The following is an 18,078-nucleotide window of genomic DNA, read 5'->3' as shown; positions in this document are numbered from 1 at the left end:
GTTGGTAGGGCTAAATGCTAAATAAATATTTTATTTATTTTTTATTTTTTTCGAGACAGTGTCTCACTCTGTCGCTGAGGCTGGAGTGCAGTGGCGTGACCTCCGCCTCCTAGGTTCAAGCGATTCTCCTGCCTCAGCCTCCCGAGTAGCTGGTGTTACAGGTGCCTGACACCATGCCCGGCTAATTTTTGTATTTTTGTATAGATGGGGTTTCGCCATGTTGGCCAGGCTGGTCTCAAACTCCTGACCTCAGGTGATCCGTTCGCCTCGGCCTCCCGAAGTGTTGAGATTACAGGCATGAGCCACTGTGCCCGGCTAGTAAATATTTTAAATAATTGCAAAATGCAGGCTGTAGAAGGAATTTCTGGGTCTCCTGAAAAAACTGGGTAGATTAGACTAGGTAACCGGCAAAGGCTATCATACTAGATTCTGTTTCTATACCGGTTATAAATTCATCATCCATTAGGAAATAGTGAGATGGTAATAATTCGTAAACTTAGGAGGTGATTTACCTCATGTGTAATATTACGAGTTCCATTTTATTCACTCATTTACTCATTCAAATGGCATCTTTTGAGTATCTACTATGTGCTGTACATGAATGAGGTGACATGAGAGATAAACATATCTTGGGGGATCATAGAGTAGTGTTGACATGACATTTACATGTAAAACATTCAAGGCAGAGTGTGCTAAATATTGTGGAAGAAGGTACAAGGCTTTGTAGCTTCCAGAGGATTAATCAAGTTTGACTGGCGTGATCGGGGAACGCTATCTGAAGTAGTTTGATCTGTGATTTAAAGGATGGTTGCTATTTTAGCAAGGGGTCACAAAAAGGGGCTGGTATTCTAGTCAGAATGTAATTTGGATATATGGCAGTTAAAAATTTACAGTTTTAATCTGATGGAAATGCTACCTGTATTCTTCCCAGCTCAACACTTCACCTCGGTTCCAGCTTGGTAGAGCTTCAATTCTTAGTTATGTGCACTTGGGTGAATTATTTTGGACAAATATTTTAGCCCTTCTGAATTTCCTCTGTGAAATGTAATAACTGCCTTGCAGGGTGGCTGTGAGTTTTCAGTGGGATAGCATATAAAGCCAAGAGCTTTAGCTTTACCCATGTTAGGTAATTAGTTGGGCTAGCTGGTGTCATTCAGCCTAAACGGAGGTAAAGGTGCACCCAAGTTTACTCTGCTAGCCAAAGGAGCTAGCAGTCAGTTCCCAAGGCAGCTTCCAGGATCTGCAGAGTTACAACCTTTGTTGTGGTTTGGTGGTTTTGTGGGGAAGCATAGACTTAGCAAGTATGGTTTGGGCTGCAGATGACAATAATTTGGTGACTATCAGTGTAGTTGCTAACACTGTAATAGTGTAGGTTTTAATAGCACCCCTGTACATGCAAATGAAGGTGATACTTGGCTGCTTTTGACAAATAGGAGAAAAGAAAACAGGCTTCCACATGATTTCCTTTGTGTTACTAAAGCACCTCGGGTTTCTTTTCATTTCTTCTCTGTGTTAACACCTTCAGTGATATCCATTAATTCCTTCAACAGCTGTTTACTGAGTGCCTACTATTTTCATGCACTGTTCCAGGTACTAGGATAATAGTGAACAAGACAGATGAGGCACCTGCTCTCATGATTATAATCTGGGGGGAGGGGTACATAGAGCAGATAACAAGTTAAAAAAAAAACGGATTCACATGATGATAAGAGCTATCACCCTGTGCTAAGACTACTGTGATAAAACTTATTTGGGTACATAGCAGAAAATGCTTCTATAGATGAAAAGAAAAACCCTCAAACTTATATGGGGCTGGGGAAGAGGCAGCTAAATGGGAATCAGTGTCAGGGAAGGCCTTTGTAAGGAGGTGGCATTTTGAGGCATTTAGTGTAATTTTGAGCCATTCATAGGAAGTTCTGGGGAAAAGAGTTCTAGGCAGAGAGAACAGTGTGTTTAAACACTCTTAGGAGGGAATGAACCTGGCCAGTTGGCTGGACACAGCGAGTGAGGGGCTGGGTAGGAGAAGTGAGCAAGGGCCTGAGCTTGGATACCAAGCTAAGGAGTTGGAATTTTATTCTGAGTGCTATGAGTTGCTGCTGGAAGGTTTACTCCGGTGTTCTTATTAAATCCCAGTAGATGGGCAAGCAGACCACAGTGGTAATTCCTGCCCTACTGAAAGAACACTGAACTCAAGGAGTCTGGTTAGGCATATTAGATAACTCAAGATTTTGGAGAGTCCTGGAAAAGAGTCTCTAGATGCTTAGGGACCAAAAAATAGCAAAGAACAGAAAGTCACCCATATTTCTGCCATCCAGAAATAGCCACCATGAAATAGTGGTCTGTTTCCTTCTAGTCTGTTTTTTACATAGCAGAAAGCATACTGTAAAATCAACTTTGCATGATTAACATTACATCATATATCGTTTTTCTTTATCTTAAAGGATGACTCAATTATATTTTGTTGTGTGGCTCTGCCATAAGTTACTTAACAATTATCTCATGATTGGACATTCAGATTATTGTTAGATGCTTTTGAATACTATGAACATCCTTTTGATTCACAGTTTTTGTGTTTCCTTTATCCCCCTTTCCCTTTTAACTCCTCTACCTTTCTCTTCAAACAGAAATAAAAGCTGTGCTTTTTAACCAACTAGAAAAGTTTGTGATGCCTCTGAAGTATCCTCCTACGTGCATTTTTTTAGATTAGTAGAAATTGAAGTGTTTAGCATCTTTGCCTATTATTAGAGGGCTAACTACCATTGTAAGATCCAGAAATCTTGGTTTTTAGGGGCACCCTCCTCAAACTGTCAAATCTTAAGCTTTATGCAGCCTCTGGCCTTGGAGTAGGCAATCTGTTCTCAGATTTGAAAAAATTAATTTTGAAATAATTTGTACTTCAAAATTTTTCCTTATTTTTTGGTTTCCATCACAATGTTTAAAAATGGGAATGCATAAATTCCTTTTTTATAAAACATTTAAAGAAACAACGGAATCAATGATCTAACATTAAAATAAATGCTCCTTTGATATGAATTTTATTAACATTTAATCATGATTTCATTTAGATCAGAAGGGAGAGTCTTTTTTCCCTCATGCAAAAGTATATTCTTGTGGAATATAAATACCCATCCAGAGAGTCAGCAAGACAAACAATGAAAAGACTGAATTATTAAATAATTTTATATTTTAGGTTAATATTGCAATCCCTTTTGGAACCTCAATAAAAGGTAGAGTATTTTTATTTTCTAAAATTAATTGAAGCAGAGTCATGCAAAGACAAAAGATTTATTTCAGATTCAAGATAATTTGTGTGAATATATTTGCAAAATAGAAAACTATCCTTCCCTGCCATATTATTTATTAAAACTAATATATTAATATAATTATTATATGTAAATAAACCATAATTTTAGATACCCCAATTTGACTAAAACCAGCAGCTTATGCATTTTTTATTTCCCTTTAACAAAAAAATTATTATTTTAAGAAAATACTTTTGAATTACTGCTTTTTCCAACTGTAAGTTTGCTGAGGTGGTTGGTATATGAGTGCCATTTGGGTTACATTGGAAAGGTTTCAGAGCAGTATGTGTTTTGAGCAGTTTGGTCTTGAAGGTTGGCAGAAATGTAGATTAATAGTAATGATGTTGTGGTAAAACTTGGACATGTTTATGTACTTAACATTTTACTTAAGAGGAGTACATTATCCATAAGACAATTAATTTTGGCAGATAATAAATAAGGTGCTAATTAATGGATGTTGTATTTTCCTGGCCGGAGGTTAGCTGACATTTAAGATCTGGAAGTTAGGTTTTATTTGAGTCCTATGGTATTTTCTCTAGTCATAGGAGAAGTAAAGTGCTGATAAAGGAAGATGGTTTTTACTGTGAATATAGACTAGCCGCAGGTGGGAAGAAGCTGAGAGCTGGTTGCTGACCAGGCAGGGGATGGTGAACCAGTGATGGAGATGGGGTTTGGAGACAGGTCGTAGAGCCGTTTTATGCCCCTGCCCATAAGCTGCACTGCCTCCACCTTTCCTTCCACCCCTCACCTTATGTTCTGTGTTGTCACCTAGATGCCTTTGAAGATGAGAAACCCCCAAAGAAGAGCCTTCTCTCCAAAGTTTCACAAGGAAAGAGGAAAAGAGGCTGCAGTCATCCTGGGGGTTCAGCAGATGGTCCAGCAAAAAAGAAAGTGGCCAAGGTGACTGTTAAATCTGAAAACCTCAAGATTATAAAGGATGAAGCCCTCAGCGATGGGGATGACCTCAGGTGAGATGCCTGCAAAGCTTTGTCTCGGGTCTTGATTTTTCTCGTCAGAGAATTGTGAATAATGAAAACCTTTATTCTTACTTGTCACTGGGGTCCGTGGAAGATTGGATCTTTAAACTCTTCTAGGTACAACTCAGACTAGTAAGAGCTGGAAACTTTTTAGATAAGAACAGTGACAGCGTGCAGAAAGTGATTTATTCATGCTTCCACAGCTGGACAGTGGCAAAAGCAGGAGAACCCAGGTCTTCTGACTCCTGGTCCAGTGCTCTTTCTACTACACAAAAATATTAGATGTATACAAAATATTTACCTGGCATTCCAGCTTTATCTCATACTACTGTCCTCAAGCACGCTCTTCTCCGGCCCACCTGAGCTTCTCATCATTCACTGAACACATTCTCATACTTTCTACACCTGCATTGTGCTCATGGTATTCCCGCTACCTGGAGTGCTTGCTGGCTTCCATCTTGAAGATGCAGATCTGAAACCACCTACTCCAGAGGCTTCACTGATTCTTCCCCCTTCTCTCCTCTGATTTCCTGTAGCGCTTCTAGGGAGTGTGATATGTCTGCCAGTTATTGTTACCAGGCTTACTACCCTGTGACCTCTCAGAGGGCTGGAACCATGTGGGGTTCATTTTCATATACCCTGTAGCATCCATTGCAGGCCCTTTTATTTGGCAGAAACTGAACAAGTGTTTTTGCAATGAATGAGCATTTATATTAATATGTTGTGGACAATGATTATGAGCCCAGGGAACACTTGATTTTCTGCCTCCTAAGAAAGTTGAGGGGTGGGGAGAAGAGGAAGAACGGAGGGATAGTTTTTCATTTGCTTCATAAACAAATCCTCACTGCCAGTATCAGCTTTTCCAGCAGCCTCTAGTCCTGGCATGGGAGAGTAGTCCAGTAGAGGGCACAGGAAGGGACACGGGACAGCATGATGATTTTCTGCCATGATCCATCTCTTCTCCTTTTCTCTAGACTTCCCTTCCCATCCCGTCCCATCCCTGTCCCGGTCCCATCCTTAATGGAGTCTCGCTCTGTTGCCCAGGCTGGAGTCTAGTGATGCAATCTTGGCTCACTGTAACCTCCGCCTCCCAGGTTCAAGTGAGCCTCCTGAGTAGCTGGGACTATAGGCGCCCACCACCATGCCCAGCTAATTTTTGTATTTTTAGTAGAGACAGGGTTCCACCATGTTGGTGTCGAACTCCTGACCTCAGGTGATCTGCCCTGCTCAGCCTCCCAAAGTGCTGGGCTTACAGGCGTGAGCCACTGTGCCTGGCCTTCCCTAGACTTTTCTGAAGAATACCTCTGAACTTACTGCTTTCCAGTTGCCTCCCCTCACTAGTTGAATTCTATCTCCAGAGACATATACATAGAGATAGGCCACGATACTGCCAAGGAAAGCTCTGGGTCCCCCTTTCCCTCTCCCCTGAGCATTGATTGTGGTCATTTCTGCTATGTTCATTCTAAGGGGAAATTCTTATTGCTGGTGTTTTGAGAGAAAGTGGTACTCTAAAAAAAGAGTGTATTATTAGAGCTCAAGATTGATGATTGGTTATTTTAAATGTTTATACCAAAATCCTAGATAATATTCTCACTTGGTACCAAGTGCCAAAGTTTACACAAGTTAAAAGTAACTGGATACTCTAGACACATTTTATATATGAATTTGCAGAAATATATTACGTATCAGCAAGTACTTAGCCTTGAGCCATTGTTTAGCCAGCTACTTATCTATGTTATTATCTACTTAGCTAGCTAGCTGTCTATGTCTCTTGTTATTTATGACTCACCTATGTGTAGTCACATCCCTGCTTGAAGTTAGAATGCTATGAATTTCAGTCTCCTTACATCATATTTCTTAAAGATGGAAAAGAAGTCTGAGTAGGCTTATAGTAGGATATATAAATGTAGATTTTATTCTGTTCTTTCTGGCCTCCAACTGCACATATGTCACACAGATATCACAGTTGTGGAACTCATTATTATTTTGGTGTCTTCTAACTTTTCCTTGTCATGTCCAGGCACAGCTATGTTTTCTTTCACACGATCTAGATTGTAGGTTTTTTGACAGCACATCTGGTATTAATTAGACAGATGATCAGAGCACATCTTGATGAGATTTGGAACACATGTTGATGGAGGAAGTGAGGCTCAGAGCTTACTAATCATCTTTAAGTAGTTGCAACAGATTCTCAATAAATAGGAGGGGTTTTAAAAATTCTATTTAGCTTGAATGGAACACTAGGATGTCTGAGCCTTCTTCATCTTCCTTCCTGTGGTCTTTACACAGGGACTTTCCAAGTGACCTCAAGAAGGCACACCATCCGAAGAGAGGGGCTACCATGAATGAAGACAGCAATGAAGAAGAGGAAGAAAGTGAAAATGATTGGGAAGAGGTTGAAGGTGAAACATCTTTCTTTGTTTTCAGAACTGTTTGGTTCTGTTTGTTTTTTTGTTTGATTCTGTTTGGAGTCAAATCACTAATTGCAATCCTTTTGTTTTCTTTTGAGCTAATGAGACCACAGATAAGGTTGTACTAGGGACTTGCTTTGATATATATGGAAAAACTCATGGCCAAGTTACCAAAGAAGGCTGTTTACTCTCTTCCTCTGTGACTGTCAATGGGGTAGATATAAATAGAGAGGCAGCACTATTTAGGAGAAGGAGCACATGCTTTGAAAGTAGTTAGAACTGGGTTCAGCGCTCAACTTCGCCACTTAGGTGGCAGTGTGAGTGAGTAATTTAATCTTGAGCAAGTAACTTCACCTCTCTGAACTGAGTTTTCTCATTGGTAACACTCTGTAAACACTGAATGTTTAGTGTGAGCCATTAACAGTATAGGCTGTAGGATTATTGTGGGGAAAAGAAAGTTTGCAAATGTAATGGGCCTAATGTATCATACACTCACAGTAAATACCAGCTAATGTTATCATCCCTGATTCCTTCTGTCTGGCCTGACTTTTCCTCACCTTTTTATTTTGAAAGTGTTCAAATTTATAAAAAGAGTGAAAAATGTAATATATGTCCTCTTCACGTAGGTTCATTAACATTTTGCCACATTGAATGTGTGTTTCTCTCTGTAAATATTCATTGTGGAACCATTTGAAAATAAGTTGTAGATATTCTGATACTCCACTGCTGAATACTTCAGCCTGCATTTCCTAATAATTAGACATTCTCCTGCATGACAAAATGACCTCATCACACCTACGAAAATGAAAAATAAGTCCCCAATTGTTATAAAAGCATCCTTTATGGCTGTTTCTTTTTCCACACCAAGATCCAACCAAGCCTTGTATTTGGTCTTTATGTCACTTTACTCTCTTAATATAGAGCAGTATTTCCCACCTACCACCTTGTTTTGCTTTTCATAGCACTGCCTTTTTTGAAGGATCCTAGTCTTTTGTTTTGTAGACTGTCTCATGTTCTGGTTTTGTCTGATAAACAGTCACACATCTCATGGTGGTGTTAAACTTGTTTCAGTATCCCCTGTATTTCATGTCCAAAGACATGATTTAATTTTGATTAAACTTTTATTTTTTTTCCAAGAATCCTTCCTAGATGATGCTTTAAACCTCATCTTGCATTGATTAAGCCACCTCTAATGTCAGGTTGTTCCTCTTCTAGTCATACTACCTTTAAGCTAGCTGTACTACCATGTCCTTTTGACATGGCCTCATTAGTCTTTGAGAACATTTTTGTTCAGCTTATACTTTTCTTGCTGTAGACTTGAAACCAGCCTTTTTTTCTTCAAGAAGCTGTGGTTCATTTTAATAGAGATTCATGTATAGAGACCAAGATCTGGCATTAGATGCATTCTTTGCCAGTAAGATGTCATGGCTTCTAGGCCCAGAGCCTCTTTTAAGGAACTTTTGCTAATGAAGTTTTCAATTAGATCCAGTTCAGCAAGTTCAGTCCTTTTCAGCTACTGTATACAAGCAACGTAGGGGGTGAAGAGATGAAAAGGATATATTTCTTGTCACTTACAAGTTTATAATTGAGAATGAAAGACGGACACCTGAGTCATGACTCTATACAAAGCAAATTGTGCTAATTGTTACTGTGGTAATACAGAATACAGAGAAAAGGAGATTATTCTCATTTGGGTTTTTTTTTTTAAAGAGTTTTAAGTATATATATATACATGCATGAGTGTCAGCTTTTTGATAGAGGGGTCTGTATCTGATTCAACCCAGTGTCTCTATGCTTTAGGTTCCTTATCTAAAGACTGTCTGGGTTGTGTGGGTTAAATGAGACACTCGAATATATAACACTCAGCACACTGCCCGGCACATGGTAGGACTCAGGGCAGGGCATGTCTAGGGGTCTCTGTGGGCTGTCTCCCTCACATTCATGCCTCACTTCCTCCTTCCCGGCAGAACCTTGATTCTGTTCAGTACAGTAGCTATTATTATTGTTATTACTATTACTGATTTTTAAAAATGCTTGTTGATAGAACTTAGTGAGCCTGTGCTGGGTGACGTGAGAGAAAGTACAGCCTTCTCTCGATCTCTTCTGCCTGTGAAGCCAGTGGAGATAGAGATTGAAACGCCAGAGCAGGCGAAGACAAGAGAAAGAAGGTAAGCTTAGGCCCTTGCTTCTAGGCTCCTGTCACATGCAGTAGGCAACAGCTGCTGCTTAGGAGGACTTTGGAGAAACTTGTAGGGGATCAGGACTGAGTATCAAAGTGGTCGAGAACCTTGGGTCAGGAACCTGATTTACCTTTAGAGACTTGAATGAGACACCTTCGTGTCCTGGCTGGGGTGCGGGATGAGGAGAGGGAACTCATGTGTGCCAAGGATTGAGCAGGTCATCCGTTATCTTACCTAATCCTTACAACAGCATTGTGAATGAGGAGCTAAGTAACGTTCAGACGCTAAGTAATGTTTCAGGAGTCACTCAGCCAGTAATGGAAGAGCTGAGACCTAATCCTTCTCATTGACTTGGCATTCACATTTTCCTCACCATGTCATGCTGCAGGACTTGAGGCAGTGCCCGCCGTGGTAGGGAGCCCCTATCCTTCCCAGCATCCCGGAGTACCTCTGCAGCCTCTGATGGCTTGGGAATTCCACTGTGCGATGGGCACATTACTAGGCACAGAAGAGGGAGATAATACAAATCATTCAAGAAGTGTCAAGTTGTCTTGAAGATTAATGGGATACAGACTGAAAAAGAGATTTTACACTAGAACAGTGTCACATAAATGATGGTGTGTTAATTTAACATTAATAAAGGTAATGGTTGCTAAGGAGAGAGTCAGTAGTTGGAAGAGTTGGACAGCCAGAGAAGACTTCCTGGAAGAAGTGAGCTTTGAGGCATGTAGGTGAGGTGTGATCTGCTGCTGGTTGAGAGGAGGGTTGTCTGGGTACAGAATGTTCCAGGCCGAGGTTTGCTGGTGAGAAGGAGCCAAAGAGCCTGCAGGAAATAGCTGGCTTGCAGACGGACTTGAGTAGCACAGCCTTGTGTAGGGAAACAGGGAGAGTGATTCACTGTCATCCGAGGAGAAGGAATTGCCTGGGGGAGTGGAGTCTGGTTTCAGTTCCCCCCTTCATTCCCAGATTTTTCACTATGTGTTGCAGTGAAAAGATAAAGCTGGAGTTTGAGACACATCTTCGGAGGGCGATGAAACGTTTCAATAAAGAGGTCCATGAGGACACACACAAGGTAAGGGCAAGGAATGATGGGGAAGGACTCTTCCTTGTCAGTGGAAAGAGCTTGTGCTCACCGAGGCTTTATTTCTGGCTTTGCTGCTCTGTGGCCATGGCAAGTTTCTTACTCTCTCTGAGCCTTTGCATCCTCATCTGGGAAGTGGGAGTAGTGATAGTGTCTGTCTTGGAGGGTGGTTGTGTATTATAGGTAGGGTAACTTGCAGCACAATGCCTGGCATGCAGCAGAGGCTAAATAAAAAGCACTTGCCTTCCATCTCTCCTTTCAGCCATTTAATATCATTAATTCTAATCCCAGCTGCAGGCACTGGCTTTTGACTTTAGCTGACAGTTATTGAACACTTGCACACACCTAGCAAGGTGCTTGGCATGGTGGGGATAGAGACTTGGATAAAGCTTATTTCCTACAATTGAGGAGTATCTGATCTCTAGAAGGAACAAGGACTTCCAAACAGAAACTCAAGACTATGCCTGGAACAGTGAAAGAGATCAGCATGGCTCTGTGGAGCTGGGGAAGGCTTTATGTAGGGGAAAGGATTAGAGCCAGGTCTAGGAGAAAAAGTTGAAGACTCTAGCCAAGTTGTGGAGGGGACGGCGAGGTGCCCAGCTCACCTGCGTGTGTGGAGTATGTAGGTGTTGGGGGGTGGGGGTGAAGGGAGGGTGGGCTTTGGTTTCCCTTTGATGGATGGTGGGCTGCCTGAGAGGATAGTGATGGGATGGGTGAGTTGCTTTGTGTGCAGCTGCTGCAGAAATCTAGAGGTGCAAGGATGGTGACGAGGTTAGAGAGGGGTCGCCTCCCTCACCCAGGCCTGGGGCATGAAACGAGACAGCTGTGTGCCTTTCACCTCTTGTTGGGTGCTGGAGGTGAAAGAAAGGGAAGATGACTCTCAGGTTTGAGGCCTAAGTGAGGAGAGAGAGGCAGCACTATTGATTAAAATAGGGAGGCTGTTAGTGGGGGAGGAGGAAGCCAAGGTTGAAGGGAAAATGACACAAAGCAGTGTGTGAAAAGAGGGGAAGAGGTCATATAATCATTTCAGTAGGTGGATGAAGGGTGGGTTTTGGGGTCAGAGGAAGGGCAAAGATGAGGAGCCTGTGACAGAGAAGGTTGGGCTCAAACACCCAGAGAGGTGGCGAGAGCAGCCCAGTGAGCCCAGTGGGGTGTGTCCCGCCGGCTTCCACAGGCTTCCAGCAGTCTCTCCAGCTCCACTCCGCTTGCCTTTCCTTCTGATCTCGCGGAGCAAACCCCAGACATGGCAGCATTTCATCCAGAAATCTTCCAGTATGTATCTCTAAAAGACAAGACCGAAACAAAAACAGTTTGTATTTTGAAAACAAAGCAATTTGTATTTTGAAGCTTTGAGGTTTGATGATTCCTTTGAAGGAATGAGTATACAGAGAGAAAAAGAGAGGGTCAAAGACAAGCTTGGGAAGTGGCCAATACTAGTGTTTTTACTTTCTTATATGTAGAAATGGCAACACGTATTTCTTGTCCACAGCGTGTCTTGACTTTGGCAGCAAAAATTCCTCCTGGTGTCCGGCCTTCCTTCCATGCTGCCCCTTCCTCCTTTCCTCTTCACAGGTTCACCTTCTCTGCCTGCTAGCAAATGGTTTCTATCGAAATAACATCTGCAGCCAGCCAGATCTGCATGCTATTGGCCTGTCCATCATCCCAGCCCGCTTTACCAGAGTGCTGCCTCGAGATGTGGACACCTACTACCTCTCAAACCTGGTGAAGTGGTAAGGCCCTCCGCTTGTCCTGCAGAGCTGGGGAGTGTAGGATTTGTGTTTCTCTCAGAGGCTGGGTTCAGGTCACTTCCACAGACCTTCCCTGAGGCGGTAACTATGTATCAGATGGTGGGCATGGCATTGAAGATAGAGAAATGCCAGGTATGATCTTGCCCTGGTAGAGCTGCCAGACTGGTGGGGAGACAAATACATACCAGGTAATTACAGGATGGCATGAGGAGTGCCCTGGAAGGGGTGTTCTGGGGACTGCAGGCTCACATAACAGGGGCGCTTTTCTCAGCTGGGAGGTCTGGGAAGGCTCCCCAAGGAGGTAAAGTCTGAGCTGGGTCTGCAGTGATGATAGGAGTTAGCTAGACGGGCTGGGGAAAGTAGGACAGAGGCAGGCGGGTCTCACGATTCACTCCCTCTTTTGATTTTCTTGGCTGGAAATGAAAATTCCCCTTTGCCCTGACCTCTGACACAAGGAATGCCTGCTTTCTCCCCAGGTTCATTGGAACATTTACAGTTAATGCGGAACTTTCAGCCAGTGAACAAGATAACCTGCAGACTACATTGGAAAGGAGATTTGCTATTTACTCTGCTCGAGATGATGAGGAATTGGTCCATGTAAGTGATTCCTCCCGGATCACTGTTTTTTATCAGTACTGTTAACTAATGATAATGGCAGCCATGTGCCAGATGCCATTCCAGGTGTGTTACCGACACTACCTTATTCAGTCCTCATAATGACGTTGATAGCTGCTGAAGCCCAGAATAGCTACATGATGCCTCTAAGGTCTTTTCCTTGGTGAGCCTGAGAATCGAGATTGGGATCAGAGTCTGAGTGGAGGGCCTGTATGCTTTCCTCCCTATCGCCTCTAGTTCTGGTGTACCAAAAAGCCCGTAGTTTTTGGTCAGATATGCTAGAAATATTTTCATTAATTTTTCCAATTTTGTTTTCAGAAGTCCCAAGGAAATGTTTTTTCAAATTGGATGCTGAAGTCCTTGAGAACGTGTTTTTGTACCTCACATTTTGGTGTTGACACTGGCAGGCAGCAGTGCAGTGAGGAGGGTTCTGTCCATAAAAAGGAATCATGATGGCAGAGTGCTCCAGGGACAGGCAGGCTTTATCAAATGCCTACAGGCACCTGTAGGTAAGGCTCTGTCTGAATAAAACAAAAACAGATGGAAATGTGGTTTTATCCCTAGAAGATTCCTATTAATCCATACAGTTCAATCTGGGAGTCCCAGATTCTCTGGAGAAAAAGATGGTTGACATCTTTAGTTCTCGTCTTCCGTGTTGGCTTTAAAAAGTCTAAGATATTTGGCAAGGCTGATAATTACGTTATAATATGCTGCCAAATTTTTTGTTTGTTTGTTTTTTGTTTTTTGAGACAGAGTCTCTCTGCTGCCTAGGCTGGAGTGCAGTGGTGCAATCTCAGCTCACTGCAACCTCCACCTCCTGGGTTCAAGTGATTCTCATGCCTCAGCCTCCCAAGTAGCTGGGATTACAGGTGCCCACCACCATGCCTGGCTGATTTTTGTATTTTTAGTAGAGATGGGGTTTCACCCTTCACCCTGTTGGCCAGGCTGGTAACTCATTAATATTTTAGTATTGTCCTCCCAGACTTTGTTCCTGTGTATGTGTGTACGTATGTATTTGTTTTGTTTATTTGTTTAAGCAAAATAGGATCATACGGCTTTTAAAGAGGGGATACAATTCAGTGACCATTTAGTACATTTACAATGTTGTGCAACTACCACCTCTATTTCCAAAATGTTTTTGTCACCCCCAAGGGAAACCCTGTATATACCCATTAAGCTCCCCATTGTTACCCCCCTGTCCCTGCTCGTGGCAACCATCAGTCTGTCTTGTGTCTCTGTGGATTTACCTATTTAGGATATTTAGTATAAAAGAAATTATCCACTATGTGGCCTTTTCTGCCTGTCTTTTGCTTAGTATAATGTTTTCAAGATTCATCTACATTTTAGCATGTATCAGTATTTCATTAATATTTATAGCTGAATAATATTCCATTACATGTTTATACATTTTCTCTATCCATTTATCCATTGGCAGACATTTAGTTAGTTTCCACCTTGTGGCTGTTGTGAAGAGTGTTGTTAATAATGTCTATACATATATTTATTTACATACCCTGTTTTCTGTTCTTTTGGGTATATACCTAGGATTGAAATTGCTAGGTCATATGTATATTCTATATGTAATTTTTGGAGAAACCACCAAACTGTTTTCTGCAGTTACTCTACCATTTTACATTCCCACCAGCAATGAACGAGGATTCCAAATCTTTACCAACACTTGGTTATTTTCCGATGTTTTGATTATAGCCATTATGATGGGTGTCAAGTGATACCTCATTGTGGTTTTGATAGCATTTCTCCAATGACATGATGATGAGTGTCTTTTCATGGGCTTCTTGGTCATTTGTGTATCTTTTTTGAGGACATGTCTGTTCAAATATTTGCCTATTTTTTAATTATGTTGACTTTTTGTTGATGATTTGTAAGAGCTCCTTGTATATTCTGGATATTAGTTACCTATCAGATACATGCTTTGCACATGGTTTCTCCCATTTTGTAGGTTGCGTTTTTACTTTCTTGATGAAGTCCTTTGATACCCAAAAGTTTTGAATTTTGGCAAAGTCCAAGTTACCTATTTTTCTTTTGTTCTTTTTGCTTTTGGTGTCATATCTAAGATTCCATTGTCAAATCCAAGGTCATAAAGATCGACCCCTGTGTTTTCTTGTAAGAGATTTATAGTTACTGCTCTTACATACATTGTGAGTTAATATTTGCATATATCAGGTAGGTGTTCAATATCATTCTTATGCATGTGGATATCCATTTGTCCCAGCATTATTTGTTGAAGAGACAATTTTTTCAATGGGGCTTGGATGGTCATGGCATCCTTTTCAAAAATCAACTGGCCATAAATGTATGGGTTAATTTCCAGCCTCTCAATTCTATGCTGTTGGTCTACATGTCTGTTCTTATGCCAGTACAACACTGTTTTGATTACTGTAGCTTTGTAGTAAGTTGCGAAATCAGGAAGCCTCAGTGTAACTTTGTTCATTTACAGTGTGCTTTGGTTATCTGGGACCTCTTGCAATTCCATATGAATTTGATGATCTGTTTTTCCATTTCTGTGAAAAAGCTGTGGAATTTTGATAGGGACTGCACTGAATCTGTAGATTAATTTGGGTACCATTGCCATCTGGTTATTAGGTCTTCCAGTCCATAAGCATGGATGTCTCTTCTTTTATTTTTGTCTTTAATTTCTCAGCTGTATTTTGTAATTTTCAGTGTACAGCCTTTCACCTTGGTTAAATTTTTTCCTAGGTACTTTATTCTTCTTGATGCTCTTGGAAATAGCATTGTTTTCTTAATTTCTCTTTTAGATTGTTCACTGCAAATGTATAGAAACACACTGATTTTTTTGTGTTGTCTTGTACCCTGAAGCTTTGCTGAATTCATTTATTAGCTCTACTAGCTTTCTTGTGCATTCTTTGAAATTTTCTATGTATAAGATCATGCCATCTATGAGTAGATCATTTTACTTCTTCCTGTCCAGTTTGCATGCCTTTTGTGTCTTTTTCTTGCCTAATTGCTCTGGCTAGGACTTCAAGTACAATGTTGAATAATGGTGGTGACAGCAGGCATCCTTGTTTTGTTCCTGATAATTAGGGGGAAAGCTCTCAATCTTTCACCATTAAGTATCATACTAGATCTGGGTTATCATGTTGACTCAGTTCCCTTCTATTCCTAGTGTTCTGAATTTTTTTTTTTTAATCATGAAAGCCTGTTGGATTGTCTCAGATGCGTTTTTCTTTGTCAGTTGAAATGATCCTCTGGATTTTCTTTCCTTCATTCTATTAATGTATATTTAATTGATTGATTTTCTTATGTTGAACCATCCTTGCATTCCTAGGATAAGTACCACTTGGTCATGTTGTATAAGCCTTTTCATATGTTCAATTTGTTTTTTAGTATTTTATTCAGGATTTTTGCATCTATATTCATAAATTGGTTTATTTTCTTGTGATGTATTTGTCTGGCTTTGGTGTCAGGGTAATTAATGCTTGCCTCATAGAACAAGTTAAAAAATATTTCCTCTTCTAATGTTTGAAAGAGTTTGAGAAAGATTGAGGTAAATTCCACTTTAAATGTTTGCTAGAATTCACCAGTGAGGTCATCTAGTCCTAGACATTTTCTTTGTTGGGAGGTTTTTGAGTTCTGACTCGATCTGTTATTACAGATCTGTTCAGATTTTCCATTACTTCTTGAGTCAGGTTTGGTCATGTATGTATGTTTCTGGGATTTTGTCCATTTTCTCTATGTTATCTAATTTGTAGGGATCGTACAGTTCTGTAACCTGATTTTTTTCCTCAGCAATGTACATTGATAGATTTCTTACTAAAGGTGGTGACTGTGTATGCTTGGGTAGCACTATACTGTTTCCAAAGTCCTGTCACCTGCATTATCTTGTCTAATCCTCTTTAGAGTCCTGTGAGGAAGCCAAGGCAGGGATTATTTTAGATGCAGAAATCCAGGCTTAGGGAAGTCACTCAGCTAGTGGTGAACACTTAGTTATCCAGACTTCTGGACCTGTGCTCCTGTGCCATGCTGTACAAGAAGAAACTGAGAAATTAATACTGGTACAATGCCGTCAGCTAAACTACAGACATTATTTGGATTTTCCAAGTTTTCTCACTGATATCCTTTTTCTGTTCCATGATACTAGTTTGCGTTTAGTCATCATGTCTCCTTAGTCTCCTCCAGTGTGTGACAGTGTTTTGGGCTTTCCCTGTCTTTCATGACCTTGACACTTTGGAAATTTTTAGCCGCAGAAGAAACAAGGCAAAAGCAATCATTTATCTCAGCATAATAATGGCTTCTCACACCGGACTTTCTCCCGAGGCTGTGGCAGTAATCAAGGAGAGATGCTGGGACCTGGAGATGCGTGTAGGAAGGCCTTGGCCGAGTACATTATCACTGTTGCCATTGGAGTTAAGTCCCCTGAGGGGCTCCCAGACTTCCAAGTTAACAGCGTTCAGAGCTGCAGACTCAGTTAAAGATTCAATGTGGGGAAAATTGGAAAACAGGGAACAGACTTAGGTGATCTGACGATAATGATACTTTCTACTTCTTCTTCCCAAAGTGGTATTTCATTTTATTATTTTAGTCACAAACACAACACATATTGACTACAGAACAATCAGAAGATAGGTAAGCAGAGAAAAAAAATCCTGTAAACACCCATAACCCAGTATATGGATGCTTTTTCAAATATACGTGTATGTCTAAATTTATATATACATATTTTTCTTATAAAAATGTAATCACATCATACTTTTTAAAGGAAAACTTCTATTTTCCTTTAATATATGATGAGCATGTTCCTGTTCTTCTACGAAGATAAACTTCTGCATCATCATTTTTAACAGTGTGTGGAGTTTCCGTCGCCTACTGTTAGACAGTATGGCTGTTTCCAGCTTTTCCCTGTCTTGAACAAGCACCATAACAAACAACATTGAACTCATTACATCTTTAATTACTTTCTTAGGATAACTATGTTCTTCCTTTTCATCATAGATATTCTTACTGATTCTCCGGGCTCTGCAGCTCTTGACCCGGCTGGTATTGTCTCTACAGCCAATTCCTCTGAAGTCAGCAACAGCAAAGGTGAGGTGCTCAGGGCTGCCAGAGAAGAGGAGCAATTGACAGGAAATTGTCACACTTAAAAAAATTGATCATTATTATATTTTTTAAGAGCTGGTATTCACGGAGTGTGGGTTCTTTCGAGCCTTGCACATACCCTGTGTTAGGGAAGACTTGGGTATGTGAGTGGGTATCTAGCAGCCTGAAGTTCACGTGTGCAGAGTGGCCTGTGAGAGGCCTCGGCCCAGTGCTGCTTTTGTTCTGTTCTGTAAATTGGGTGGAATGGTGCCTGTCCTTGCTTGCTCCCTGGAGTGCTGATGAGTGAAGCACTGTGGGTTTTGAGGTGGTCTGGGTTAGCTTCAAGAAGCTAAATGCTGTACTTATTGGGGTATTGGCATTGTCTGAAGCCTGATGGTCTAGAAGCTGATTTTCATAATATCTGTATTCTTAAAACTACAACTGTATTAAGTCCATAAGTATTTGTTTGCAAAATGCGTATGTCCAAGGTGGGTAGTAGTACTGCTGAGGAAACTGAAACTCGGAGGTTAAGTAATTTACCTAATTTACGTAACCAATAAGAGTTAGAACTGGAATTCAGACCCATGTTTGGCTGTCCAAATGCGATGTTCTTTTCTCTTTACATAGGGTGAAAAGAATTATACTGTGGCCTTATCTAAGATGCTACAGATTTTAGCCAATACATGCATACAGCCCTGAAGGATAGCTG

At 41.0% G+C, this 18,078-nt stretch overlaps 1 protein-coding gene across 3 annotated transcripts in view; it reads left to right on the top strand.

The window, feature by feature from the left end:
* XPC (XPC complex subunit, DNA damage recognition and repair factor) overlaps positions 1–18,078 on the top strand; it is a 33,172-nt gene that overhangs the window by 1,628 nt on the left and 13,466 nt on the right. For all 3 annotated transcript variants that reach the window (XM_004033661.5, XM_031009284.3, XM_055381068.2), the window contains exons 2-8: positions 4,075–4,270; positions 6,569–6,681; positions 8,735–8,858; positions 9,858–9,942; positions 11,524–11,681; positions 12,176–12,296; positions 17,286–17,375. In XM_004033661.5, the coding sequence (XP_004033709.5) occupies positions 4,075–4,270; positions 6,569–6,681; positions 8,735–8,858; positions 9,858–9,942; positions 11,524–11,681; positions 12,176–12,296; positions 17,286–17,375 (887 nt within the window). The remainder of the gene's footprint in view (positions 1–4,074; positions 4,271–6,568; positions 6,682–8,734; positions 8,859–9,857; positions 9,943–11,523; positions 11,682–12,175; positions 12,297–17,285; positions 17,376–18,078) is intronic.

Source organism: Gorilla gorilla, chromosome 2 (genome assembly GCF_029281585.2).
Source record: "Gorilla gorilla gorilla isolate KB3781 chromosome 2, NHGRI_mGorGor1-v2.1_pri, whole genome shotgun sequence".
Classification (NCBI taxonomy): domain Eukaryota; kingdom Metazoa; phylum Chordata; class Mammalia; order Primates; family Hominidae; genus Gorilla; species Gorilla gorilla.
This window is presented reverse-complemented; position numbering and strand designations above follow the sequence as displayed.